This window comes from Stylophora pistillata, chromosome 5 (assembly GCF_964205215.1).
Source record: "Stylophora pistillata chromosome 5, jaStyPist1.2, whole genome shotgun sequence".
NCBI lineage: Eukaryota > Metazoa > Cnidaria > Anthozoa > Scleractinia > Pocilloporidae > Stylophora > Stylophora pistillata.
This window is the reverse complement of record NC_142523.1, coordinates 24,839,120-24,852,705: the sequence shown is the minus strand read 5'-3', so window position 1 is coordinate 24,852,705 and position 13,586 is coordinate 24,839,120. Positions and strand designations below refer to the sequence as shown.

At 36.8% G+C, this 13,586-nt stretch overlaps 2 protein-coding genes across 4 annotated transcripts in view; one reads left to right on the top strand and one right to left on the bottom strand.

The window, feature by feature from the left end:
- Positions 1-9,574: 9,574 nt before the first annotated feature.
- On the top strand, positions 9,575-12,430 carry LOC148730980 (uncharacterized). 3 transcript variants are annotated; one of them, XR_016001824.1, is made up of 3 exons: positions 9,575-10,011; positions 10,148-11,462; positions 11,826-12,430. XR_016001824.1 is itself a non-coding variant. In XM_088761442.1 (2 exons), the coding sequence occupies exon 2, from the start codon at positions 10,288-10,290 to the stop codon at positions 11,071-11,073; it is 786 nt and encodes a 261-aa protein (XP_088617568.1). In that variant the 5' UTR covers positions 9,575-10,011; positions 10,148-10,287; the 3' UTR covers positions 11,074-11,625. The 3 variants fall into 3 exon arrangements, 2 of the variants coding, with proteins under 2 accessions (XP_088617568.1, XP_088617569.1); XM_088761442.1 differs by lacking the exon at positions 11,826-12,430 and having other exon boundaries at positions 10,148-11,625; XM_088761443.1 differs by lacking the exon at positions 11,826-12,430 and having other exon boundaries at positions 9,996-10,080; positions 10,148-11,625.
- A 6-nt stretch (positions 12,431-12,436) lies between these two features.
- The window catches only part of LOC148730979 (uncharacterized), a 1,473-nt gene continuing 323 nt past the window's right edge, over positions 12,437-13,586 (bottom strand). Inside the window, exon 1 of the mRNA XM_088761444.1 lies at positions 12,437-13,586. This exon is cut by the window's right edge and continues 323 nt beyond it. Within this exon, the coding sequence (XP_088617570.1) occupies positions 12,437-13,141 (705 nt within the window). The 5' untranslated portion in view covers positions 13,142-13,586.

The window sequence follows — 13,586 nt, the reverse complement described above, 5'->3', positions numbered from 1 at the left end:
ATTCAGTAATGATACAAGTTTGGATAATTATTCCTTAATCATTATTACTCTGTTATTAATCATAACATAGCAAAACGATTTAAAACAGCAACATTAAATTGTGAAATAAAACCTATATTTAAAGACACAGTTACAAAGAATTCCAAGCAATGTAGGTCCTACAACATTCTTTAGCCAGACCAAACGTGTCACTAGCAAAGAAACGAACTACCAAAGAAACGAACAGAAAGTGGGTTAAGTCAAACAAGCTATATATAAAACTGAAATTTATGCAGAACATATGATGCAAGTATTAAACATAAATTTTCGTGGATTAAGATCTCAGCAGGACCAAGTATGGAAGTAAATGTAACACATTACCTAAGTACTTTAACACTGATAAGTTTGACAAGAATCGTGTTATATGAGGTCACTCTAAACTATGGAAGATTTTGTAACTTGATAGACTGATGGTATTTTCGGCGTAGTGGCACGTTCTTGCGCAAAAAGTAATCGAAGTAAATAACAGAATTCGAATGAATTCGTCTTCTATTATTTTGGGTAAATTCGCAATTCAGTGTCCGTGTATCAGTATATACAATGCTATAGGGATAGAGAGAAGAGGACACGGTCGTCTAAAAACAGTTAGATAGCTCTATTAGCCTTGCAGCACCGTTCCCAACGAGACCGACTGTGTTGAAAGCAGACAATTCTTTTATCCCAAGTCCATTGGGGTAGCTCCTGGTCTTCAGCCATATGAGCTTTAAGGACGGCATAATAATCAGAGTGAAGAGTTTCTTCCAGAAACGGCTGCACAGTAATTATAGTGAAGAGTTTCTTCCTGAAATTTCTCTATTCCCGAGGGTCACGCAGACTTGCCTTAAAACTTCGCCGTAGATCATTATTGTCCCTCGAGGTGACCACTAAGACATTCTGTTGATCATCTTGTTCATTAATAGAGAATAAAACTACCAATTCTAACTAATCAGAATTTTTGAAAGAATCGACAAAATGGCTAGCCAATAGGAAATCATCGCACTGTTTTAAGCAAAAGAGTGACGTCATAAACACGATGCGTGTCAAGTTTTCGTAGACGTTCCCTCTCTTCCAGGGAGGAGGAGGGGGATACAGCTACACGTAGGCCTTCGCTAAGCAAATAGTGTTGATGAAATCGAACTCAAGGGTAACCTAACTATTCCTAACGTCTGTATATTGCCTACGAATTTCTAAAGAATTAGAGTGCCCGCATTGAGAATTGTATTTTCTTTCGACGACTAGAAGGTCAAGAGTGTTTCGAGATAACTGGGAAAAATTAAAATTAATGTTTAGAGAGGTCTTAGTAACGAGGAGTTAACCATTTACGGAACTCAAGTGAATTAAGGCCTGCCTGGCTAATTAAATGTGCAGAACATTCCAAAATGCAATTTAGAATGATTTAATACAGCAACATTAAATTGTGATATAAGACTTGTCTTTAAAGATCCAATTACAAAAAATTCCAAGCAATGTACGTCCTACAACATTCTTTAGCTTGACCAAACATGTCACAAGCAAAGAAACGAACGGAAAGTTGGTGAAGTAAAATATGCTATAAATAAAATTGAAATCTATGCAGAAAATTCGACGCAAGTATTACACATAGATTTTCGTGGATTGAGATCTCAGCAAGACCAAGTATGGAACTAGATGTAACATACTACCTAGGTACTTTAACACTGATAAGTTACTCTGCTACCCTCCATTGCGACGAAAAAAAAAAGAATATAACACTTCATCTTTGCACTCACACGTTATAATATTAACGTGGAAATCATTACACCTTTTCTCTTAATAATGAAGCCAGGAAGGAGTATCAAGCTGCGGAATGGTTTGCAGGTTTAAATATGGTGTAAAGGGCACTTCAATTTTTCTTATTGATAACCTGGAAAAAAGGCTATGTGTTCTTGTAACATGACGTTATCATAAAGTAGAATATATCTTTCACAAACCCAATTCCGTAAAAAATTACGAGTATTGCGAACAGTACTCTTCGATATTTCGTAGCTGCCATCATTTCTACATGTTTCACAAGTTCACTTGAAGTGAGGTGCGATTTGAAAGGAAACGATGTCAAAGCTTCAACAAGGAAAATCCACATGCAGAATTATCATAGGGTTCCATAGGGTAAAAACAGAGCTCTTTATTCTATTTATGATGTAGCTGTTCGAGTTTTGTCACCAGCATAAGACCCGGCAAAGATGAGTTATAGGAAGTCGATTTCTGTCGCAAGACTGCAGGGACCGTTCAAAGTATATTTTCCGCCAAGTTTGATCTCTAACTTCCAATGCTTTCGAATGCAACGAAAGGCATTCACCTTTTCATTCAATTTTTGCTAACCGGCCCCCGGTTAGCTCAATTGGTTAGAGCGCCGGGATTGTATTGTGCGGGAGGTCGAGGGTTCGTGCCCCGGCCGGTCCAATACTCATGGTCTTAAAATAACTGAGGAGAATTTGCTACCTTTCTATAATATTAAGAAATGGATAGATATTCTGGTCTTCTCGGATAAGGACGAATAAACCGTAGACCCCAGTCTCCTGCAGGGTTAGGGGTAGGCCTAGGAGACGTTAATTTCACACGCACGAGATCACTGTGTGGTGGATGTCCTTCCCTGGGGTGGGATGGGTGAGTGGTGTTGTAAGAATGGCCCCGAAAAAAAGCCCTATGAGGGAGTGGTTAAATAACGTATGTATGTATGTATCTTATTCGTTGGTTTTCATTATTCAAAAAATTCGAAATTTCACTTTGTCTTGTAACATTTCAACACTTTCTCGAATCCTAGCATTCGGAGTTCCCAACAAGATTCGACATTTCTTTTCATTAAGCACTAAAACACATTTTTCGGGCTTTAGAGCCACACAAAATGTTGGGAGAACACGAGCTGAAGGCAGGTGATTAAAAAGCTTTGTGAGTGTTCTCCCAACATCCCGAGAGGTTTTGTGACGCCTTCTAATAGATTTTAGTTATAACGCGCGCTGTAATTAGTTGAAAGAGCGTGCTCTATCAGAGTACAAAACAAGGAGCTGAGCTAAGGTTTACCAAAAATCCAAGGAATCACATCATATCCTTGTTGGATTAATTTCAGGAAAAAAATGTTTGTTAACATTTGAGGTTCAGAATACATTCATGATTTCAAACATACAAGTTACTTGTATGGTTCAGTGGTTCGAATCCCGTACAGGCCTGAAATTTTTTCAGGTCTGATTTTCACTATTGCTTAAATAGTGCTTTACTGCGAAGGATCGTGCACATATACATACAAGTTACTGTGAAAAATAAATCAAAAGCCCATAAAGAAAGCCGACGCACGACACAATCGCTATTAAACGGTTTTCTCTCTCGCGGTGTGTTGTTCGAGAACCGCTTTTCAGGCCAAGATTCATCGAATTTGAAGCGAAACAAATTATGGCTTTTCATTTTAATAAGGAAAATTCATATTTTGAAGAAATGGCACTCTGTGCATCGGAAGAACCAAATAAAGGTTTGTAAGCATGCCAAGCACCGTAATTGACGTCATTATATCGCGAGCTGAGAAGAAATTCCTCGACTAACAGAAAACGAAATAGAATGTCCGAGTTTTGAAGGTTTTTCATGCTTGGTTGGATTGCTAAAACAAGGCCATCAGAATCCTCGTTAAAATGGTTCAAGTTATTTGATCGTTCCTTGCTTTTATGACATAAACAGATCAAATCCAACCTCTACAACCTGGTGAAACATGCGCTTGAAAGCTGAATTGACCAATCAGACGATGCATACAATATATTCACTATGTCATAATCCAAGAAAGTTGGCGTTTTCTTCTTAAAGAGGGGCTTTGATTATCTACAAGAGGTTGTTAACGGGTAAATCTCTTGGTCTCTTTAATTCAAAAACGTTCTCAATGGATGGAAAGTATTGGAGTATTTTTGACGGTTCGCAGCTATTTAAACTGACTTTAATGGCTGACGGTAGATTTCCAAGAACTTAGAAGTTCACAGTTGACGATTAATAGAAGGATATTTCTTCGACCGTTTTTAATCTTAACAAGAGAATTTAAACTTGTGTTCTCTTGATTTTAGTTATAGATTACATTCAGACCTTCTAAGTCTTTCTCTGATTAAGTGAAGTAGAGCGAGTGTATTTAAAAAACAAAAACAACCTGACGCATCAGAGAATTACGAGATATTACGCACATAGTTTTTCCAAACAGTGAATAGCGAAGGAAGTTATGGACAGACTTTTCAAAAATTAAAAAAAAATGTTACAAATCGTTTATAAAAGAGAAATCAGGTTTTAAAAACAAAATGGACCAACCCTTAAGTAAAATGAGGCTACATATTTCTTATTGTTCCCGTAGCTTCTAAGCCGTCTCGATCGATATTATTCAGCCCTCGAAAGTAAATGCATTCTATGCAAATACAACCAAAGGCTTCTTTGAAATACGAGTACTTTGATCTCAAACAACTAAATCAGTTAAGGAATAGGTAAACATAAGTAGCACAATAAATAGGTACTTACACCCTGTTGAGCATGAGGTGAAATGAAAGAAAGAAAACAACAGATAGTCAACTGTTGTTAGTCATTTTAGCATACTTATCATTAACCTTTATTCCCAGAAAAAATGGCAGAAAACCTGTGTTGGTTGAAATCTCGTCTATTCGGAGACTACGTAGAAAGTTATTTTGCGAGTAGTGAATAGCGAAGGGCGTTACGATCAGACTTTTTAATACTTTAGAAATATGAAAAGTCGTCCAAAAAAAGGGAATCAGGCTGCAGGGCCCTTTTTGCTTTTATCAATAACAAAATGGAACAAATCCTATGTCAAATGCAGCTACCTGTTTGTTATTGTTCTCGTAACTTCCAAGCTATCTCGATCGATATTATTCAGCCGCTCGAAAGTAAGTGCATTCTATGCAAATACAACCAAAGGCTTATTTGAAATACGACTACTTTGATCTCAAACAATTAAATCAGTTAAGGAATAGGTAAACATACGTAGCACAATAAATAGGTACTTACCAACTGTTGAGCATGAGGTGAAATGAAAGAAAGAAAACAATAAATAGTCAACGGTTGTTAATCACTTTAGCATACTTATCATTAACCCTTATTCCCAGAAAAAATGGCAGGAAACCTGTGTTGGTTGAAATCTCGTCTATTCGGAGACTACGTAGAAAGTTATTTTGCGAGTAGTGAATAGCGAAGGGCGTTACGATCAGACTTTTTAATACTTTAGAAATATGAAAAGTCGTCCAAAAAAAGGGAATCGGGTTGCAGGGCCCTTTTTGCTTTTATCAATAACAAAATGGAACAAATCCTATGTCAAATGCAGCTACCTGTTTGTTATTGTTCTCGTAACTTCCAAGCTATCTCAATCGATATTATTCAGCCGCTCGAAAGTAAGTGCATTCTATGCAAATACAACCAAAAGCTTATTTGAAATACGACTACTTTCATCTCAAACAATTAAATCAGTTAAGGAATAGGTAAACATACGTGGCACAATAAATAGGTACTTACCAACTGTTGAGCATGAGGTGAAATGAAAGAAAGAAAACAACAAATAGTCAACTGTTGTTAATCATTTTAGCATACTTATCATTAACCTTTATTCCCAGAAAAAATGGCATGAAACCTGTGTTGGTTGAAATCTCGTCTATTCGGAGACTACGTAGAAAGTTATTTTGCGAGTAGTGAATAGCGAAGGGCGTTACGATCAGACTTTTTAATACTTTAGAAATCTAAAAAGTCGTCCAAAAAAAGGGAATCGGGTTGCAGGGCCCTTTTTGCTTTTATCAATAACAAAATGGAACAAATCCTATGTCAAATGCAGCTACCTGTTTGTTATTTTTCGCGTAACTTCCAAGCTATCTCGATCGATATTATTCAGCCGCTCGAAAGTAACTGCATTCTATGCAAATACAACCAAAGGCTTATTTGAAATACGACTACTTTGATCTCAAACAATTCAATTAAGGAATAGATAAACATATGTAGCACAATAAAGAGGTACTTACGGTCTGTAGAGCATGAGGTAAAATGAAAGAAAGAAAACAACAAATAGTCAACGGTTGTTAATCATTTTAGCACACTTATCATTAACCTTTATTCCCAGAAAAAATGGCAGGAAACCTGTGTTGATTGAAATCTCGTCTATTCGGAGACTACGTAGAAAGTTATTTTGCGAGTAGTGAATAGCGAAGGGCGTTACGATCAGACTTTTTAATACTTTAGAAATATGAAAAGTCCTCCAACAAAAGGGAATCGGGCTGCAGGGCCCTTTTTGCTTTTATCAATAACAAAATGGAACAAATCCTATGTCAAATGCAGCTACCTGTTTGTTATTGTTCTCGTAACTTCCAAGCTATCTCGATCGATATTATTCAGCCGCTCGAAAGTAAGTGCATTCTATGCAAATACAACCAAAGGCTTATTTGAAATACGACTACTTTGATGTCAAACAATTAAATCAGTTAAGGAATAGGTAAACATACGTAGCACAATAAATAGGTACTTACACCCTGTTGAGCATGAGGTGAAATGAAAGAAAGAAAACAACAAATAGTCAAGGGTTGTTAATCATTTTAGCATACTTATCATTAACCTTTATTCCCAGAAAAAATGGCAGGAAACCTGTGTTGGTTGAAATCTCGTCTATTCGGAGACTACGTAGAAAGTTATTTTGCGAGTAGTGAATAGCGAAGGCGTTACGATCAGACTTTTTAATACTTTAGAAATATGAAAAGTCGTCCAAAAAAAGGGAATCGGGTTGCAGGGCCCTTTTTGCTTTTATCAATAACAAAATGGAACAAATCCTATGTCAAATGCAGCTACCTGTTTGTTATTGTTCTCGTAACTTCCAAGCTATCTCGATCGATATTATTCAGCCGCTCGAAAGTAAGTGCATTCTATGCAAATACAACCAAAGGCTTATTTGAAATACGACTACTTTCATCTCAAACAATTAAATCAGTTAAGGAATAGGTAAACATACGTAGCACAATAAATAGGTACTTACCAACTGTTGAGCATGAGGTGAAATGAAAGAAAGAAAACAACAAATAGTCAAGTGTTGTTAATCATTTTAGCATACTTATCATTAACCTTTATTCCCAGAAAAAATGGCAGGAAACCTGTGTTGGTTGAAATCTCGTCTATTCGGAGACTACGTAGAAAGTTATTTTGCGAGTAGTGAATAGCGATGGGCGTTACGATCAGACTTTTTAATACTTTAGAAATATGAAAAGTCGTCCAAAGAAAGGGAATCGGGCTGCAGGGCCCTTTTTGCTTTTATCAATAACAAAATGGAACAAATCCTATGTCAAATGCAGCTACCTGTTTGTTATTGTTCTCGTAACTTCCAAGCTATCTCGATCGATATTATTCAGCCTCTCGAAAGTAAGTGCATTCTATGCAAATACAACCAAAGGCTTATTTGAAATACGACTACTTTGATCTCAAACAATTCAATTAAGGAATAGATAAACATATGTAGCACAATAAATAGGTACTTACGGTCTGTAGAGCATGAGGTGAAATGAAAGAAAGAAAACAACAAATAGTCAACGGTTGTTAATCATTTTAGCATACTTATCATTAACCTTTATTCCCAGAAAAAATGGCAGGAAACCTGTGTTGATTGAAATGTCGTCTATTCGGAGACTACGTAGAAAGTTATTTTGCGAGTAGTGAATAGCGAAGGGCGTTACGATCAGACTTTTAAAAACTTTAGAAATATGAAAAGTCGTCCAAAAAAAGGGAATCGGGCTGCAGGGCCCTTTTTGCTTTTATCAATAACAAAATGGAACAAATCCTATGTCAAATGCAGCTACCTGTTTGTTATTGTTCTCGTAACTTCCAAGCTATCTCGATCGATATTATTCAGCCGCTCGAAAGTAAGTGCATTCTATGCAAATACAACCAAAGGCTTATTTGAAATACGACTACTTTCATCTCAAACAATTAAATCAGTTAAGGAATAGGTAAACATACGTAGCACAATAAATAGGTACTTACCAACTGTTGAGCATGAGGTGAAATGAAAGAAAGAAAACAACAAATAGTCAGCTGTTGTTAATCATTTTAGCATACTTATCATTAACCTTTATTCCTAGAAAAAATGGCAGGAATACTGTGTTGGTTGAAATCTCGTCTATTCGGAGACTACGTAGAAAGTTATTTTGCGAGTAGTGAATAGCGAAGGGCGTTACGATCAGACTTTTTAATACTTTAGAAATATGAAAAGTCGTCCAAAAAAAGGGAATCGGGTTGCAGGGCCCTTTTTGCTTTTATCAATAACAAAATGGAACAAATCCTATGTCAAATGCAGCTACCTGGTTGTTATTGTTCTCGTAACTTCCAAGCTATCTCGATCGATATTATTCAGCCGCTCGAAAGTAAGTGCATTCTATGCAAAAACAACCAAAGGCTTATTTGAAATACGACTACTTTGATCTCAAAGAATTCAATTAAGGAATAGATAAACATATGTAGCACAATAAATAGGTACTTACAGTCTGTAGAGCATGAGGTAAAATGAAAGAAAGAAAACAACAAATAGTCAACAGTTGTTAATCATTTTAGCATACTTATCATTAACCTTTATTCCCAGAAAAAATGGCTGGAAACCTGTGTTGGTTGAAATCTCGTCTCTTCGGAGACTACGTAGAAAGTTATTTTGCGAGTAGTGAATAGCGAAGGGCGTTACGATCAGACTTTTTAATACTTTAGAAATATGAAAAGTCGTCCAAAAAAAGGGAATCGGGCTGCAGGGCCCTTTTTGCTTTTATCAATAACAAAATGGAACAAATCCTATGTCAAATGCAGCTACCTGTTTGTTATTGTTCTAGTAACTTCCAAGCTATCTCGATCGATATTATTCAGCCGCTCGAAAGTAAGTGCATTCTATGCAAATACAACCAAAGGCCTATTTGAAATACGACTACTTTGATTTCAAACAATTAAATTAAGGAATAGATAAACATATGTAGCACAATAAATAGGTACTTACGGTCTGTAGAGCATGAGGTGAAATGAAAGAAAGAAAACAACAAATAGTCAACGGTTGTTAATCATTTTAGCATACTTATCATTAACCTTTATTCCCAGAAAAAATGGCAGGAAACCTGTGTTGGTTGAAATCTTGTCTATTCGGAGACTACGTAGAAAGTTATTTTGCGAGTAGTGAATAGCGAAGGGCGTTACGATCAGACTTTTTAATACTTTAGAAATATGAAAAGTCGTCCAAAAAAAAGGGAATCGGGCTGCAGGGCCCTTTTTGCTTTTATCAATAACAAAATGGAACAAATCCTATGTCAAATGCAGCTACCTGTTTGTTATTGTTCTCGTAACTTCCAAGCTATCTCGATCGATATTATTCAGCCGCTCGAAAGTAAGTGCATTCTATGCAAATACAACTAAAGGCTTATTTGAAATACGACTACTTTGATCTCAAACAATTAAATCAGTTAAGGAATAGGTAAACATACGTAGCACAATAAATAGGTACTTACCAACTGTTGAGCATTAGGTGAAATGAAAGAAAGAAAACAACAAATAGTCAACGGTTGTTAATCATTTTAGCATACTTATCATTAACCTTTATTCCCAGAAAAAATGGCATGAAATCTGTGTTGGTTGAAATCTCGTCTATTCGGAGACTACGTAGAAAGTTATTTTGCGAGTAGTGAATAGCGAAGGGCGTTACGATCAGACTTTTTAATACTTTAGAAATATGAAAAGTCGTCCAAAAAAAGGGAATCGGGCTGCAGGGCCCTTTTTGCTTTTATCAATAACAAAATGGAACAAATCCTATGTCAAATGCAGCTACCTGTTTGTTATTGTTCTCGTAACTTCCAAGCTATCTCGATCGATATTATTCAGCCGCTCGAAAGTAAGTGCATTCTATGCAAATACAACCAAAGGCTTCCCAAAGAATGGAATGTATTTTGAAACCTGAAGACTGCTTCGTCGAGAAATTCTATTATTGATCATTAAGTTAATTTATCCGCTAATAAGGTACGTTATAGTGATGTCATAATACTAATGTAAGTCATTTGTCAGCTGTGGACCTGGTCGACTCACTTGGTAAATATCAAATCGTTTCGTATACTTTATTATCTGAGCATTTTATAACAATGTGACTTCCTTTTAGGATTCGAACGCACTTCTTTGATTGTCTGACACTATAGTCGTCAATAAAGATGTTTGATAACAGTGAACCAAAAGCCCATAACTGACGAAACATTCGAATCCCAATCGGTAACTCCGAGGACCGTCACGGATATCACTGAGATGGCAGAAGAAGCCAAAAACATTCGACGAACAGCCAAAGCAATGTTTACCAGGATGCGCAATGAACTCCTGAAGCCTATGGATGCCGACCAAGGACGAAAAATGGTCCAAGGTAATTACGTGAAGCTTTCAGAAGCATGGGATATCGTTGAAAGTAAGCACGATCTATACACGATGTATTTAACGGATGAAGAACTGGAAGTCACGGAGAGGTGGATTACCGAGTTGCGGGACCTGTTTGTAGAAGCGACAGCGCGTAAAATCCAGTATATACAGAAATCAGTTAGATCAGAAATTGTCATGCGAGAGAACACATTACGTCATGAAACAAAAATGAAGGAGCGCGCGGAAAGAAAGAGGAAAGCAGAAAAGACACTCACAATGCGCGCGAAAGCGCAAACAGTTTTTGGCACTATCTGTAATAATAGAAAGCATATTCGTGATAATAACATTGCCGCACATACTCTGGAAAGGTCTTTAAGACAGATAGAGGATGCGTATGCCGAGTGTAAAATTGCAAACGTTGACGTTTTAGATTTAGCAGACCATGACACTTCAGAAAACGCTATAAAATTTGCATCACAGATACAATGCCGGCTCGATGATATGACTGAAAAGCTCAGGTCGTTAATCGGTCCAAAAGATGATAAAATAGCAAAGAGAGAGACTTTCCCGTCCTCGAACCTTCAGTTAGAAAAAATAGAATTGCTGCGATTTGAAGGAGAAGTTCGCGCTTATGCACAATTCAAACGAGACTTTAAAAAACCGACCATGCCGCATCTCTAAAGCGACGATGTGTCCTATGTACTACGTTCATGCTCAAGGCCGGTTTTCACTAGCGCTAAAAGAACAAGCCCAAGAATAAGCACAAGCACAAGCATAAGCAAGTGAGAACACAGAACATAAGCATGAGAGCATACGCAGGCGCAGTATCAAAAAATTCTTCGTTACCAGTCTTCCTCGACTACAATCAAGATGGTGGATGAAGATGAAATCTTTCTCTTTGCGTTGCTTGTAATTTACTTTTTTCGCTTACGAAGACGACGTAATGCCAGAAGATCCATCAGACCTAGAAGGTTTTGGGTAAGGGAGATGTATCGTCGCAAGAAAGCTCAAGGGGAGTTCAATTACCTTGTTTTGGAACTTCGTGGTAGTGACAGAGAGCTATACTTTCGGTAAGCGAATTTTAAAAGTCTGCTGAAAAACTAGTGTAAAAGGCTTACACTCCGAACATTATTGCCGCTGGCGTTTTGTTATTTTGCAGGCAAGTTTTTGTATGTTATTTTATTTAAAAAAAATCCCTGAAAATAGCATGAAAATATAAACTTGATAAATATATTTTTGGCCTCAGTACTGTTACTTTGTATATGCTACAGAAAATTTTCCATTCCAATTTTTGTTCAACATGATGTTACAAGGGCACGCTCGAAATATTATTGTTCAAATATAAAGTTCAGTCATTGGTTCATTGAATGATTATTGGTCTCATTTTAGTTACATGAGAATGTCACGACTGTTTTGATTGCCTCGTTTCCAAGGTTGGCCCACTTATAAGAAGCAAGTTATAAAATTCAGACAGCCTATCTCACCATCAGAACGTCTTGCACTGACCATACGTTATTTGGCTTCTGGTGACAGTCAACAATCCATGTCCTTTTCTTATTGAATATGGAATATCCATAACCAGCAATTTCAACCCCTTCTAGATTCTAGAGTGATATCTCTGAGAGAGGTAAATGCAATTTGTCTTTATAACACTTGTATAAATTGCTGTCTTATCATAAATATGATAACACAATACTTTACATACGAATTGTCCTGTTGATGTTTTTGTACATAATACACAGATTATGAGTAAGGCTGTCACTAAGGAAACAAGAGATCAATGATGTGTTTTGAGTTTGAGAAAGGAGGGATTGGCTGATTGACATGGTCAGGAACCGGTTAAATGCTTTCAACATTCAACAACACAATCCTTTTGTTTATTACAACACCCATGTGAAAAGGGAATAGTTTCAAAACTGTTTCTTTGAAAAGAACACAACTCTCAATTTATAATTATTTTATAATCTATAACTATAACTTGTACAATAATTATTTCAATACTTTTGTAATAATGAAATAATGTTGACATTGCATCACAGCAGACTCAGACAATTATGCCTTGTTTCAAATACCAATACATAACTAAGTAGGGTGGATGCTCTTGGCATTTATAACCCCTCGTGTCGACGTTGCTGGAGGAAGTAACCTGGGGATATGTTGAAACAGCCTCTACATTACCCAGCTCAGACATGAAACTACTGCTAGCAGTTTCAGAGTACCTAGAAGCTACATAGCTAACAGTATTAACATCTTGAGAATTAATCTTTAATAAGCGTGAAAAAATCAAATTGTTTATTTCCATTTTGGTCGTCAGTCTTTCTTGTGTTGGCATCTTTCTCAATTGGGCAGCTACCAGTTCTCCAAAAAGGCGTTCTTCATCTTTTTGTTCTCTCTGACTGTCTCTGCTTACAAGGTGATTTCCAATAGATTTGAGAAAATCCATTGCAGCTCCTTCAATAGCTTCATTATTTACTCTAGGGCGTTTGGCATGCAGGTATTTTGGCTGACCAGTTACTTTAGACTTTAATGACTTAGACGTTAATGATTTTGGCTCAAAGCCAAAATCATTAACGTCTAAGTAATGAAGTAAGGTATATGCACCACCAGAGCTGCTGTCTACTGGAGTGCATATACCTTCATCTTCAATATCAGCATCATCTAGTTGTGAGGTTTCATCTATCACTATAAGATTACTGGAAGATCGACGGGGTTGAACATATGGATCCAGCCAGGCCAAACACATGCACATGTCGCTTGTTTCACTTTTGGCATCTATGACAGATTGTGTATCCGCTCCACTGACGTTAACACTCTGTACTTTCTTCTTGTTTCTTGAATATCTGTCCCTCAGGTTTTTGAAAGCAGAGTCTGCATCTTTACCGAAAAATTATAAGCATCGATTCTTAGTCTATATTGGCCCGTTTCAGTTTGAAAAACCTCAAACCTGCTTTGCACACAACGATACTTGATAGAGATCAACCATGTGCTTCATTTTATCAAATAATATCCAGTCACAAGAGAAACAGCTTGCCATTTCGGGCGAATTCTTCAATTGTACGAACTGGTTTGTGTTACGTTAATATCAAAATAAAGTGGACGCGAGTACTATAAATACCATGGAAAAGCTTCATGAGGTAAACCTTGTTAATCTTAAACTTAGCCTAGAAATGATGAGAGAAAGCAATAATTACCTG